The sequence below is a fragment of the Balaenoptera musculus genome, chromosome 18 (assembly GCF_009873245.2).
Source record: "Balaenoptera musculus isolate JJ_BM4_2016_0621 chromosome 18, mBalMus1.pri.v3, whole genome shotgun sequence".
NCBI lineage: Eukaryota > Metazoa > Chordata > Mammalia > Artiodactyla > Balaenopteridae > Balaenoptera > Balaenoptera musculus.
In genome coordinates this window covers 79,481,857-79,497,264 of record NC_045802.1, presented here as the reverse complement: position 1 = coordinate 79,497,264, position 15,408 = coordinate 79,481,857, and the positions used below count along the sequence as shown (strand labels likewise).

The 15,408-nt window shown below is 57.9% G+C and overlaps 1 protein-coding gene across 1 annotated transcript in view; it reads left to right on the top strand.

The window, feature by feature from the left end:
• Positions 1-15,408, top strand: part of RASA3 (RAS p21 protein activator 3) — a 91,891-nt gene that overhangs the window by 22,293 nt on the left and 54,190 nt on the right. Inside the window, exon 2 of the mRNA XM_036831625.1 lies at positions 15,002-15,119. Coding sequence (XP_036687520.1) covers positions 15,002-15,119 — 118 coding nt within the window. The remainder of the gene's footprint in view (positions 1-15,001; positions 15,120-15,408) is intronic.

Here is a 15,408-nt window from a genome sequence, read left to right as displayed (position 1 = left end):
CAACATAAATATCGTTATAATAAACGTTGATCCTTCATAAATCTTTGTTTCATGGATTATTTCATTAGGACAGCGGTCCCCGACCTTTTTGGCACCAGGGACCGGTTTCGCGGAAGACAATTTTTCCACGGACGGCGGTGGGGGTGATGGTTCAGGCGGTAACGCGAGCGATGGGGGCGGCAGATGCTCGCCCGCCGCTCACCTCCTGCTGTGCGGTCAGTTCCTAACAGGCCACCGACCGGTACCGGTCTGTGGCCTGGGGGTTGGGGACCCCTGCCTCAGGAGACCTAGATGTTGATGTATTCATGGCCTTTAAAACATGGTTTTGAAAGCTCGAGAAGAAACGGCAGCTGTGGGAATGGTAGCCAGGCGTCAGGGGAGGCCGTGGGTCTGCGGGCATGTCTGCCCTGCTTCCTGGACACGGGGTCTCTGCAGTGAGGCATGGGTGCCATGTCCCCACCTCAGGCCGGGGAAGATGCAGAGGTGGATTTCTGCTCTGTCAGCCGTGGCCCCTTGATGTGACAGCGGCTTTGGGGGAGGTGGGTGGCCAGTGGGGGGCAGTTCCCACGCAGGGGCCGCGGTTGCGGGGCTGCTCTGCCCTCGGCCGGGTGGCCCCGGAGCCCCCTTCCCCACAGGCCCTCGCCCTGGGCGCCCTTCCCGGAGCCCGCGCTGCTGGGCAGACCCAGGGGTAAGGAGCTTCAGCGCGGACGTCGGAGGGCCGGCACCCGCTCCCTGTGCCCCGAGCTTCTGCTGCTCTTGTGAACGGACCCGCCCCTCGTGGTCCACACAGCTTGGGGCGCAGGCCTGTCAGGACGGTGGGGGGCCCTCTGCCCCGCCCAGGACCACCCACTCCCTCCTCGCTGCGCACCTGTGGGCGGGGCCTCCTGCCCGAGGTGGCGGGAAGCCTCGGGGTGGGAGAAGGCGGGCCACCCGTGTGCGCCCCGTGTGAGCCGCAGGTTTGCCGTGGCTGTGGCTCAGGAGCGAAGGGGCGAACACACCGCCGTCTCCCACGTGGAACCTGATCTCGGTCTTGGCCGCTCTTCCCAGTAATGAATGAGGAAGGAAAAACCAAAGTCTTAAATTTTGCCATTTCCTCCTGTCCTGAAGTTGCCACGAAGACTCAGATCCAGAGGCCAGCGCAGGCTTTAGGTTTGCGGTTCTCTGCAGGGACAGCAGATTAGAGACCGTCTCTGCGGCGGGTTCACTGAAGCGGGATGATGGTCGCCGCGGTCACCCACACCCGACAACCAGGTCTGAGGAGGCGCTTCTGTGGGGCTCACGGCCTGTGCTCGCGGAGCCGGGGGCCGCGCCGTGGCTGGAGTGCGGGGGCCCTGGGCCCACCTTCCAGCGTGGCTGCACCGGGCAGTTGGCCACCTCGTGGCAGGAGCCCCCCAGGCCCGGTCCGTGCGCCGTGAGCCGCGGCTCCCTTTGGGGCGCTGAAGTCTGGGGTGCTGGGAACGGACCCAGCACGCCTGGGATCCCGGGATTCTGTGTTTGTTGGCGTCTCCGAGCCTCTCAGACCCTCGTGGTTTGATGGGACCGGGATGGCCCTGAGGGGGTCTCCAGTGGCGGACCACAGTCCGGTTGGCGCCAGGCGACGGCGCGCGTGCCGAGATCTGAGGCCCGGGGTCTTGCCGCGCCTGAGCTGGTCAGCCTGCCTCTCCTCCTGCCGGACCCCGCACAGTGTGGGCACCGCCAAGCTGGCGAGCTCAGAGGGGCCCTGCCTTGGCCGCTCGCTGCTCTGGGCCGGGCCGTCTACCCCTCGAGAACCCGGAGCCACGCACACCTTCTGGGACAGCCCGTCCGCAGACCGACCCTCCGCTGTTCGCTTGTTCTACGAGACCTCTGGTCGCTCGCAGGGGCTCTGCCCCCAGACCTGGAAGGGATGACAGCGGGGCTCCGCCGGGGGTGGGTCCCTGTCTCAGGCCTCCAGGGCGAGGCCTGTGCGCTGCGTGGAGCCCTGCAGGTGAGGGGTGAGGCCGCGACGAGCAAGAGCGTCTCCGGCTTGCTTTGGTCCCCACTCAGGCCGGCGCCCGTCTGTTCCCTGCGACCTAGTGAGTCTGCAGCAGGAATGGCTGGGCAGGAGCCTGACCCTGGAGGCCCACGTCCTGGCGTGGAGGTCCCCCCGCTGGCCGGTCAGGGGTGGCCACGGGGACAAGGGCCGCAGCGATGCCGCGCCCACGTGGCCGCCGGGATCAGGACCATTCTGGATCGCACTTCTGCAGCATCTCGTGCCCGGGTGGGTCCTGGGCTCTTCCTCGGGGTGGTCCTCCACCAGCCGGCGAGCAGGCCGTTGCCACAGATGGTGGAGTCGAGCCGGGAAGCCTGGGGCACGGCAGTTGTTGCCGGGAGGACGCTGTGCGCACAGCCCTCGGGCTCGGGTGAAGGCAGACGCGGCCTGTGTCCTCTGACCGAGACGCGCCCGCAGTGTGGAGAGCAGCCCAGATGCCCCCTGGTTCGACCCTGCGCGGTGCCTCCGGGCCTCAGTTCCCCGTGGAGTGGGTGTTGGGGGCTGTGCCTGGCGAGGCCCAGCTGTTGAGCCCTTTGCTGCCGCTGGTCCTGACGGCCCTCCCTCCCCCTCCACACAGTAGGAGGTGTGTCTAGCGGCCGAGACCGTAAACTTGGCGGTGTTTCGTGCCTCCTTAGACCGGCAGTGGTGTTGAAAATGACTTTGGAGTTTTAAACAGCTCTTGAGATGTGGAGCCCCGGGGGCTGCCGTGGGGCTGGGTCTGAGGCGTATTCAGTCCCCGAGGGTGGGGAGTGCACAGCAGCTGCCGGCCGAGGCCTGAGTCACCCGGGGACACGTGGTCCTGGCGTGCAGGGTGGGCCTGAGATCCTTCCCGCCCGGAGACACTCGTGCATATGAATCACGGCTGAGAGCACAGCCCACAGCCCTTTAGAAATAGTTTTGAAGCTTTTATTACTTCATTCTCGGAACCCCTGGCAGGGTCCCGCCTCCCCCCACCCCACCCGCGTGCCTTCCAGCTGCCTCTCTCCTGGGCCCCAGGCTCAAGGAAGCCTGTGTTCCCGGACGTTCCCGGGGTGTCACGCCTTCTCTGACTCAAGCCAGCCTCCCCTGTGCCTGCCCTTCCCGCGTCCCCTTGTCACCCCCAGGGGCGTCACCCCAGCCTCCACCTTCCAGACTCCTGCCCGCCTTTCTGTCTCCACGGGGCCTGCCCCTCGGACCCTCGGGCGCTTGCGCTCGGCAGCGACGCCCCTTCGCCCTTCCGGGTGCCCTCGCCTGCCCCTGACCTCCTCCGCGTGGTGGTGCGTGCGGTCAGCCGCGTGCTTGCTGCTCAGCTGAGAGAAGGCGGGTGAGGAGCCAGGGCCGTCCTCCCCGCGGGCGGGTCCCCGTTAGCACCAGGCACGCTCCTTGTTCCCGCGTTTGCCGAGAACCGCCCAGCGACTCGAACGGGGAGGCCTGGGCCCTGCAGGCGCGGCCCTCCTGTGGGACCGCAAGGGATGGAAAGGAAACACCGTGACCTCCGCGGAAATGGCAGAGCGCTGGGGGCGGGGGTGGGTGGGGTGGGCCTCAGGGTGGGGAGGTGGGCGACGCAGGGGTCTGGACGCAGGGACGCACTGGCGGCGGGGACCGTGGGGGCCTCGAGGGCCCGGCTGAGGGCTGTGCCTCGTTCAGGGGGAGTAGGCCACTTTGGAGGGGTGGGGCGGGAGGGGTCATCATGGAGGTGACACGCACGCCCGTGTGAGCCACCGGGGAGGCCCCTGAGCCTCCGTGACTGGGAGAAGCGTGCTTCCTGGGACAGCTAGAACGCCATGGAATGTTCTGGAATACAGAGCGAGGCATGGGCAGGGAGGCACCGGCTTTGGGGCTGTAAGCGGTTCTCAAACGTGGGCCGGCTCGTGAGCCAGGCGCCGCGTCCTGAGGCCGCGGGGCCGGTGGGCCTGGGAGTCTGCTTTTCCAACCAGGCGCCCGGTGATGCCGCTGCTGCTGGTCTGGCCCCCGGCCCAGAGCCGCCGGGTGGACGGCCGTGGGGAGCCGCTCGTCCTGGCAACCAGCCGCACGCCGGTCACCTGGCGCGTGTCCCGGTGAGGCTGCGCCCACACCCTGGAGATGCCGCCTGACACCGGCCACACGCGGGGGAGCCTGGAACACGAGGCCAAGGCCACGCTCCTGTCGCACGAGACGTCTGGGGAAGGCAGGCCAGGTGGGCGCGTGGACGTGGGGCTGGGGCGGGAGCGCTCACAGGGCTGCGCTGCTGCTTCAGGTGGTGAAGGTCTTGGGCATTAGTGCTGACGGCCGTGCAACCCTGTACCAAAAAGCACCGAATCGTACGTTTCAAAAGGTTGAATTTTATGCTGTATAAATTACATCTCAATAAAAAGCAATAGTTGCAAAAAAATTACAAAAAACTCAAATCATCCACCTGAGGACAACAGGGAGCTAATTCATGCTTTGAAAACTTGGTAAATAAACGGCAGTTACCGAGTGTTTACCCTGGGTGTGTGGGCCTCACCAGCGGGTCAGTAAACGGCAGAAGAGGGGCTCTCTTATAAAATTACTTCAGCTTATAAACCAAAATCAAAGACTATTACCACTTTGCAACCCCTAACGGGTTGGTGGATTTGGCTCCATTTCTGTGAGGTACAGAGTTGGCCAAACTGAAGATGCCGTTGAGATCTGAGAGGGCCAGGCTCCGGGTGGGGAGGGGCCTGAGCGCGCGCTGAGCGCCGGAAACGCTCCCGTCTACCCGGCCGTGCGCGTAGGGAGACTCACAGAGCTGTGTTCGCTGAGTGTGCGTTGTACCCCAAGAAAAAAGTACAAATGAAAAACAACGAAATCAAATGTACACTCCAAAAGAGGTATTTATTTATTCCCACCCGTTCTCTCTCCAGAGAAGGGTCTGGGGAGGTGCGTGGCCGTGAGTGACACACGGTGACACTCAACAACCACCGCCCTGTCCACACCCGTAACCAGCTTTTCTTCGTTTTGCTTAAAATGTGGTAAAATGCACATAACATAGAATTCAGCAGTCTAGCCATTCCTAAGTGTACAATTCAGCGGCATTTAGTGCGTTTACATGTTGTGCCACTACGTGCTCTAGTTCTAGAGCTTTTGAGTCGCCTATAGGGACATGTCTTATCCCGACCCCCTGGCAACACGGAGGATACACCGTGTGTTATCAGCATGAATAGAGTTGCTGTGAACATTCACGTACACGTGTGTATTTTTGTTTTTTAAAAAATAAATTTATTTATTTATTTTTGGCTGCGTTGGGTCTTCGTTGCTGCGCGTGGGCTTTCTGTAGTTGCGGCGAGCGGGGGCTACTCTTCGTTGCGGTGCACGGGCTTCTCATTGCGGTGGCTTCTCTTGTTGTGGAGCACGGGCTCTAGGCACGTGGGCTTCAGTAGTTGTGGCTCGTGGGCTCAGTAGTTGTGGCTCACGGGCTCTAGAGCGCAGGCTCAGAAGCTGTGGCGCACGGGCTTAGTTGCTCTGCAGCATGTGGGATCTTCCCAGACCACGGCTCGAACCCGTGTCCCCTGCATTGGCAGGCGGATTCTTAACCACTGTGCCACCAGGGAAGTCCCCAAGTATTTGTTTGAGCACCTATTTTCACTTCTTTCCAGTGGAATTGCTGGGCTGGTTGGTGACTCTGTGTTTAAGTTTTTCTTCCCACCGTGGCTGCACCGCTTTGTGTTTTCTTCCTCAAGTTCAAGACAGGACTCTTTCAGAGAAAGGTGTGGGAAAAAGAAAAGCCAAAATAGTACCAAAATATACAGGGTGGGGTCGTATGTGGATTGCTTCTGAAAAATGAACCTAGATCTTTCCTCTGCCAGTGGAGTGGGGGTCTTTGGAGGCCAGGCGTCTTCCTTTGCTCATTGAGACCAGCGGGGCTCATGGCTGCACTGCACTTGGCGACTTTCCCCAAATTCATATTTTCCAGATTGTCTTTCCTCCTTGAATTCAAAATAACACTAATGCAAGCTATGAAGAATGTTTTGCTGTCAGAATCCAGAAACCTGGACTGCAGCGGTGCCAGGCAGCCCTTAACCCGAGGTGACGGTCCTTGGCCTTCACCAGGGGACCTGCTGGAGGGTGGGCGGACCTCCTGCCGCGTCTGGCCGTGCGGGGGTCTCAGCCCCTCCAGTCCGTGCACCACAGGATATTGTAGGGCTAGTCAGGAGGGTGAATCTAGACGCAGTTGGAAAATCAGAATTTGACAACAAAGGAGATCTCAGCTCCCTAAACCTTGCTTTCACAGCCTCCGTCAGAGCTGGGTGTGCTGGACTTGTCAGGGCTGGTTTGGGGGACCTTGTCCTTCGGAGGACAGAGAAGAGGGACAGGAGAGGCTGGGAGTGGCTTTAACTCCCGAATAAATGGAATGGAATCGGGTCCTTCAAAAAGAGCCCTTCTTAACAAACGGAGGGCAAAGCACACACAGCATTTTTACCTCTCAGACTGGCAAAGATGCATGATTTCGATGACTCAGTTCTAGCAAGGATCTGGGAAAGAGCGTTTTCAAATGCGGTGGTAGGCTTGTGAATCGCTGCTCCAGAGAGCTGTTTGGCAATGCGATACATGTGTATGAAAATTACAAACTGCCCTTCTGCCAGAAAGGCTAATTCTGGGAACTTGTTGTTGCTGCCTTCTCGGTCCCAGGAAGGGACCTGTCGCTCAGTGGGAGGCGGAGCAGCCCCGGCCGAGGGGGTTCTGCCCGGCTCCTTACGGGCGGCGCTCACGCGGCCTGGTGGTCGCTGCTGCCTGGGTGCCGTGCTAGCTCCCGTGTACCCCGAATCTCCAGCGGGAGCAGGACCCGGCACGTTGCAGCCTGTGAAGGAGGCTGAGGATGGGACTGAAATGTGGACCCTTTAATGCACTCGAGCTGCTCCCACAGCTGGGACGGGGCCCTGCAGGCGTGAGGGGAAGGCAGCTTGAACCCTGAATTGACACTTGGTCAAACCGTGAGGACCCTTGGGCGGAACGAAGTTGCCAGGGCCTGGGAGTGGGGTGTGGCGTGTGAGGGGTGATAGTTGCACAACCCTGTGAATGTGCTGAAAGCATTGAATTGTGCACTTTAAATGGGTGAATTTTATGGTCCACCTATCCTACTGCGATAAATCTGTTAAAAAACAAAGATCAAAACACGCACGTACACACCTGTACCTGCCAGGCACGTGCAGGATGGCTGTCTGGCCGTGTCCACTGCCAGGCGTCGGCCCGGGTGTCCCCACCTTTCCTGGCTCTCCTCTGGGTCCCTTCCTCACCCCTCACATCCAGGTCTCGTAGCGCAGAAACGTCCCTAGGGCTGTGTTCTGTTCTGCGTCGTCTGTGCTCACGGGCACCTCCTGATCGCTGCCCACATGTGCAGGGACCCTAGCGGGTGGCCTCCCTGCCCTTGTGGAGCTCGTATGCAGGGGTCCTCACTCTTCCCGAAGTTTCCACAATATCCTCACCTTAGTTTGTTTCATTAAAAAAAAAAAAAAAATCTAGTAATATCCCTGCCATCTCTGTTTCTTTTTTCTCCTTCACCCTCTCAGCTACCTTGAAATTCTGACCGCACGCCTTTACTGATAACCTCCTAGAAATTCCTGTGCAGTTAGTAAAAGCACAGCACAGAGGAGCAGAGGACGGGCGGCCGTGCAGCCAGGCCCGGGGGGGAGGGGGTCTTGACTTGGGGCGAAGCTCCGACAGTCTTCAGCTGCTGTTTTAGTCATCGTGATGTCGCACATAATGATGTTCTTCTTGATTCCTGTTTATTTCTTAGGTGTTTTCCCTACTTTGTTTTCCAGAAGCTTCTTCATTGATCTTAGTAACCAGCTAACTAACATCTTCTCGTGTGAAAATGAATCGGGAGATTTGCAGTTTACAAACGTATTCAAGTCTGTCAAACAGTGGTTCTCGGGAGGACCCCAGCTTCTTCAGGCTCTGCTCCTGTTTTCGAGGGGCTCACAGTCAAGAGGAGAGACGGGAGGGAATTCCCACCCGGACGAGGCGCGGGTGCCCGGAGCTCGGGTGGGGAGGGTCCCGAGGCTGGTCGCAGGCCGGAGGCGAGAGCAGAGGCACAGCTGCTCAGGGTACCCGGCACACGGGGCAGTGGCGACCGGCACGTCTGTCAGATGCTGTGTCTCAATCATGGGACCTTTGACAGTGCTGTTGATTGAGTGAGCGTGTCTGTCACGTAGCGCACCTCCCTCTCGTCCTGCCCCCAGGGGAGCCCTGGAGGGGGGGCCGTGTGCCCCCGAGTGCCTGCTGGGGTCCCCTGCGGCCCCTCAGGTGTGTCCCCAGGGTTAGGGTGGCAGAGTAAGTGCCGCTTACTCTTTTCTGGCCTTAGCAGCCCTTAGAAATGCAGCATTAGGTGGAAAAGTATGTCCTAAACAGAGGCACAAATTTTCAGGTTCCAAGGAATCAGAAATACCCATTCACCACAGCATTCTAAAATTAAAGGAAACGAGTGGCTTCGTTTTCCCTGGGCTTAATTTTACAGCTTTTATTTCAGGATTGCGTTACTGTCCAAGAACACTATTTTCATTTCTAGCTTAATTGGAAAAGCACAAGAGAAGAGCACTTGCTTTTTTTTCCCGATGGGAAAAGACCAGCCTCTAAGTAAAAGCAAAATTAGCTTATATTCTGTGTGCTTTTCGGTGCTGAATAGGTTGAATTCAATTCAGATGGAAGATCTAAATAATTCTGGGGCTGTGCTGTTGTCCACAAAATCAGTCTGAACATGGAGAAATGGGCGATTTTCCACCGCTGTTCTTCGTGCCATAGGCGTTCTTTCTTGTCCAGAAGCCTAAACTGCACTTTTCTTTAGATTCTAAGGCCTTCTCAGTTCAAGCAGAGAAGTGTTTAAGGTGCTCCGCCCCCCTTGCCTTAGGGGGTCTGCCGGGCTCTGCATTAAGGAGCACTGAGGGCGAGCGGACAGCCCAGGGTGGAGGAGACGCCCACCCAACCCCTGCAACCCCCGGCATTTTCCACCGGCTCGGAAGCTGGGGGGTTCCCACGGGTGTCGGGGCACCGGGCCGAGCAGCCCGGCAGGTGGTGCCAGCCCTGCATTTTGTGATTGCAGGGGTGCCACGGATCTGTGCCCCAAAGGACCCCCGCAAGCCCTGCAGGGCCGTCCATCCAGCCAGAAATTCCCGTCCCTCAAGGTGACCGGTGCTTGGGCCATGGGGAGAGACGGACGCTTCCAGGGCGGGTGGAGGCCTCAGGCAGGAAGAGCAGACCACGTGCAGCGGGGGCTCCTGTCAGCACTTCTTTCCACAAGGCTTTTGGGCGGCGACAAGATAGAATCTGACAGTCACGGCACATGAGGAGGGCGGGCAGGTGCCCCTGGGAGGGGCTGCCCCGACCCGGCCAGGGACCGTTACAACGGGGACGTGGCCCAGCACTGCTGGATCTTCTGAGTTTTCTAAAGGAGTGGGAGTCCTGGGTTAGAAAAATGTGAAATCACCAGTTTTAAATGGCGTCAACTAATTCAGAATTGAAAAATCACCGTGTAGGGAGAGCATTGCCTTCACCGCCAGCCCCCAGCTGCGACCTGAGGGTCAGCTCCCAGCCCGGAAGGCCCTCGGTCATCGGTGGCGGTCCAGCCCCCAGCCGCACTCGCCCAGCTGTCGACGGTGCTGCCGGAGCCCGGGTGTCGCCCGGCGGCACGGCTGCCGCACTTCATTATTATTCCCATTAGAGTCGGAGGTACTTTGAGTCAGAGTCAGAAGGCAGCAGGGGTGCAGGGCAGGGTCTCCTCACCTGGAGGGACTCTGGGTGTCTCCTGGGCTCTCCGCTGCCGGGTTAGTCACGCCTTTAAGTCCTCGCCGGGTGCAGGGAGGGGCCCGGTGGAGAGCTGCTTTGCTGAGAGCCCCGAGAGCGTCTGACAGCTGTGCTCTCACATCTCGCAACGTTGGGGCCAGGGATTTGGGCTGGACGTGAGGCCTGGACGGAGCCGTGCTGGGCAGCTGGGGGGCGGGCTGCCCCGCAGGCACACGACGCGTCCGTCACCCGCGTGGGGCGCTGGGAAGTTAGGCTGGCCCGGGTTGTCCAGGCACCTGCATTGTCCCCCCAGCGGTGGCCTCCGGGGCCTGGCCTGTGGCTCCGGGCGCAGAGGGTGTCCAGTGGCCGGGGTGGAGGCACGTGGCTCGGACATCTCCCAGGAAGCCGGGCAGTCACTGCTGGTCAGTCAGGGCCCTGAGGCCAGCCCAGACCAAAGGGAGGGACACGGGAGTCCCCCTCGGAGGAGCAGAACAGGAGCTGTGACTGTCCCCACGTCGTGTCTCTGGCGAGTGTCTTCAGAAGCTGCCGTGCGTGGTCACTTCATCACAGACTCTCTCCTTTAGTCCCTGGGACAAACATTTCAGGGACGCTCATCATCTGCCTGGCGCTGCTGGGGTGCTGGACGCAGAGAGGAAACGAGACCAGGCATGGCCGTGGGGTCCACAGCGAGGAGGGGGTGACCAGAGGCTCCTACGGGGTCCCTCCGCCCCGCAGTCCCCGGGCCTGAGGGGCGACCCTGTCGTGTCTGCGTGCGGAATGGGGCCTCACCGGGCTCTTCCTGGGACTCCTGGCCGCCCAGCGTCCTCAGCCCCCGTCAGCGTCCCCTCCTGTGCCAAGGGATTCTCACAGGTCGTCGCTCGAGTCCCCACCTGCTGAGGACAGAAAAGAAGCAACCCTTGAGCATGTTTCTGCATCTTCTGTAAAATTTTCTCGGAAGACATGCCAGTCCCTCTTTTCATGGTGTTTCCTCCTGGAGAGCTGGTGTGTTTCATTTTTAGGTAAATCGTGAGAAATGTGTGTTCCGCCATATTTCCATTTGTTCCTTAGCTACCGGGAAACTCGGAACCACTCACGGTGGGGTTGGATAGGTGTAATTTTCCTCCCTCTTACCATATGTTAAACGTTTAATTTCCATTTTAACAGCCTTATTTTAAACTTGTCTTTCATGTTGCCACCTATTCTTTTTGGAAATTGGAGGAAACCTGCGATGCATGTTAGGAAATCTTCCTGTGTCATGGTCATGCCCCTCTCCGGGGGCAGACATCAGCCGAGCCCTGCGGGGTCCGGCAGCTCAGCCTGGAGCTCTCCTGACTTGTAAATCAGCATGCAGTAGAGGAGGCTGTTGGTAACTTGGATATAAAATCCAATCTCATCAGGTTTTACGGACTTTTGTTCTATTTAATATCAAGTGCTAAAGTAAAATAGCAAGGCAGTCAAAAATATATTCATGGAAATAGAATGTTTTAATCATGAAACTGATCTTTTGAGACCAATAGGCTTTTATGTAGGTATAATGAGCTGTGTTGGCTGCCAGAATTTGTAGACCCGTTAGGTGTTTAGAATGACCAGAAAGCCCATGTAAAGACGGGAGCACCGGGGGCTGTAATTCCTGCACGTGTCCTGCCTCTGTGCGCAGAGGCCCTGGGCCGGGGAGGGTCGCTTTTACAGGACTAGTGCACTGGGCTCGAGTACCTGTTCAGGTGTTAATTGCAGAGGTTGGCCTGTAGTTGAGGTGAAAACCAACACACTGAGTAGGGAAGAGCAAAGTTCCAACACTCCGTGGACGTGGCAGACTTGAGGCCCCAGGCTCACGGCTGGGAGTCTCTCTTGGGGTGGTTGAGGACCCTCTTCTCGAGGGCAGCGGACAAGACAGAGCCCCTCGGAGGTGAGCGGGCTGACGTGCGGTGCCCAGGCTGGTTAGACCTCCAACACCCCTCTTGGGGTGCAGACAGCGTTGTTGCCCCTCAAGGGCAGTGGGCCTCCTCGTCAGGGCAGAACCTAGGGGTGCCACGAAGACCGCCAACAGCTCTGCGGGAGGCGTGGGCATCCACACGTGGCTCTTCCCTCCACCGGGTCAGGTTGGAGACACAGCCGCCTGTGGGTCTGGGGCTCTCTGGCTGTGATCACCCCGAGTGTGACGCCTGTAATCAGAAACAGGTTTGCTGTTTCAGTGCTGTTTCATTACCGATTTTTAAGTGCTACCTTTCACTTCTGTTAGTAAATTCAGTGTTCAGAGATGGTACTGGGAGCCAATTTACTGTCTGTATCAAATCCGCCAGCAGACAGTTCTGGTGGGTGAACGGTGTACGTTTTGGAGACGTGGATAACAGCAGGGAGGCGTATGAAAATGTGACTTGGCTCGTAGACTGAAACCAGAGTTTACTTTCCTTTTTCCTTGCAGGCATTTATCCATCCAGTCATTCAACAAATGTATACGAGGCATGGCTTTACCTTCTTAGGTAAATGTCTCCACATACTGGAGAAAGGGTCATGGCTCTCCTCTCCTTTGAGGGAGACGAAAGGCCCCTAATCTGCATCTAGGGAGGGGAGCGGCCTCCGGCCTTTGGCACAAGTAACACGCGTGGAAGAGACGTCATCTGCTCTGAGTGTGGCTGGGACACGCCCCGCCCAGCCCCCTGGGCCACGGTGGGGTCCCCAGCTGGAGGACCCTGGGCAGACGACGCGGCCAGGACGGGGTGCCGGCCCACTCCCGGCCCTCCTGGCCTGAGCCACTTGTTGACGTTGGCTCGGCTCTGCCTGCCGGTGCTCTGGTGTCGCCGTTGTCATAGCAACCGGGATGTTTCCGTAACCAGCGGGGTTGGGCAGGGCCAGGGGTCGGAGGCGGGGAGCCAGGCCACGCTCACGGCCACACAAGGTAGTTCAGCATCTCGCAGCTGTTAACCCGATTGTTCAGGGGAGGCGCGTCCGTCTCTTCTGTCCTTGAAGAGAAGTGTCAGCTGCCGCTGCTTGTGTTCTGAGGTTCTTCTGAGAATAAACAGAAAAAAAACCCCAGTTCTGTGTTTTCCACCAATGGCCATCTCCAATAAGACTTTCCAAAAAAAGGGTTTTTTCTACTTTTAAGAAACACAGAAACTTGCAGCTAAATATCTCATTTGTTGCACAAAAAGTTCCAGCAGGAAATAGGGTCACATCCTAGAGGTGTCAGCTGGAAAGTCAGCAGAGCCGGGCTGTTTGAGGGGGAAGATTTGTGAACGTAAATCAGTTTGGAAAGCGGGCAGGAAGACGCTGGGCCCCTTTGGACGTGGGTCATCACGCCTCCTGCACGCACCTGTGTGTGCACACGTGACTGCTCACATCTGCCAGGAGCCATCGGAAAGTCTGTCTTTGGACACTTAACAACGGGCTCGAAGCCAGGCAGGGATCACGCGCCCCTTCTCAGATGGTCCGTGGTTCTGTGCCTGACTCTTCCTGGACTGGCGCTTCCCGGGGCCTTGCGGCGTGAGGTGCCGTGAGGATAACCGCACCCCTAGGAAAACATTCATTTGTTATTTCTTTTTCTTCACCATCTGAGAGTCACTGACGACTCCCTGATGATTCCCAAAAGAGAAATTCCTAGAACCTTTTGAGTTAGAGGAGGCTGGGAGGCGTGTGCTGTCTTGCTTTTACGGTTGGGGAAGGAGAGGCCCGGTGTCCCGGCCGCGTGTGCAGCGGGTCCGCCTGTGCAGAGCACAGCTGGGGCTGCTAGGAAGCCTCAAAACACTCAATTTATTGGCCCAGAAAACATCCACCCAGTTACTGAGCCACTTCTGTTAACTGCTGCTCTCCTCCGTCCCGAGCAAGAAGGTTACTGAGAAGTTTGAGAGAAAGACTTGGCGCCCGTCAAGCTCACCTCCACCCTTGGGAGGTGGCAGCAGGAAGTTGCCCACTGCGTGTTTCCCCGAGAGCGGCGTCAAGTGTGTTTGTGGGGTGTGGGCGTGGCTCCTCTGGGGGCTGAGCTCTGAGGTTTTGGGTTGCTTTCTGTTGTTGTTGCTTTTCCTTCAGTTTTAACCAGAGGAGGTAGTGCGGCCCTGGGTGGTACTAACAGGTGTCGGCCGTGCCTGGGCTGCGTTGGTGGGTGCTGGGTGTTCAGCCCCGGCCCCCTTCCTGGCCCCGGGTCTGGTGCCTGCAAACGCCCAGCCGGGGGACAGGAGGCCCCTGGGAGGCGGGAGCTCATTAGTGGAGGTTCCTTCCAGGGAGGGGGCTTCTCCTGCCCGGCCGCAAGCCCCTCTGCTCCCGATCGGTCCACAAGCAAAGGGGCTGCTTGGACTTGCAGCCCAAGCTCACTCCCCGCTTCCGGCAGAGGGTCCAGCAGCTGCGGCTTCGCTAATGGTCTTCCGTCAGACCCAAGATCAAAGGCGACATGGCGTCCAGGATTCCACGGGGCCGTTGGCAGCTCCTCCCTTTTCTCCAGCGCATGTTGGGGAGGCATGGCCCGTGGCTGGTCCCCCCCCCGCCCAGACTTCTCCTCACCGGCTTCTGAACAGCTGGAGTTCATAGCTTACTCATCAGTAAAAGAAGAGTCCTTCTTAATTATTGCGCCAACTTTGACCTAATACTATCAAATTAAATTCAAAATAAAAAGGGACCTGGGGGCTGAATAGATAAGCAAAACGTTAGCCTTGGAAAAGAAGTGAATCCTGTCTCAGGCCATGACGTGGATGAGCCTTGAGGGCTTTGTGCTCAGTGGCATAAGCCAGACGCAGAAGGACAGGCAGTGTGTGGTTCCACTTCTGTGAGGTCCCTGGGCAGAAGGTGGGCGGCAGGGGCTGGGTGGTGGCGGGGGAACGGGGCTTGTTGTTTAGTGGGTGCAGTCTCAGTTTTACGAGGTGAAGGAGTTCTGGAGATTGATTGTGCCATGGTGTGAATAGAGTTAACTGTGGGTGCTGCTGAGCTATATGTGTGAAGGTGGGTGAGAGGATACATTTTCATTTCTGTGTATCTTACCATAATTTAAACATTAAAAATATTAAAGGGACTAATGTGGGTAAAACGAAACAATCCTTAATTCCTAGGCCAGTGGATTACTACTTTTATAGGAATCCATTGCTTTAGAGGTTAACGTATATGTTACCTTGCATTGTAACAGTACAGATGGTTTTCTCATCAGCGCTTTGGTGGCAAGAAGACCGAGACCTGATGAAGAGCTAATGAACGTGCAGAAGTGAGCAGGAGCCTTGCTGTGAAATGAATCCGTCATTGGGAAAGGTGTCTGGTTAACAAGGAGACTAAATAATTCCAGGCTAAACTGATGATAGATTTACATTTGCTTTTTAGGTGAAGCCAAAAACCTTCCCACTTACCCGGGGCCAAACAAGATGCGAGACTGTTACTGCACCGTGAACCTAGACCAGGAGGAGGTGTTCAGGACCAAAATCGTGGAGAAGTCGCTCTGGTAACGTCCGCTGCCGCTTTATTTGGTGCTGACAGTTGCTTCTGTGTGGAGGGAGCCCTCGCTCGATCCTTATCCTCTCTCTCGGCCTGAGAGGGGAACGGGCTCCCGGGGCTGTTGCGGGCTCATGGTCCCTAAATGCCCGTGATGACCGGGGCAGAGCGGGAATGACAGAGCACATAGACTTATTTGTCGGCTGAGAGGTGGGTGAAGACTGTCTTAAGTCGAGATGAGCTGGGCAGTATATAGTGCAACAAAAGAGGACAAATCAAGGATTTCAGAGCATAAATAT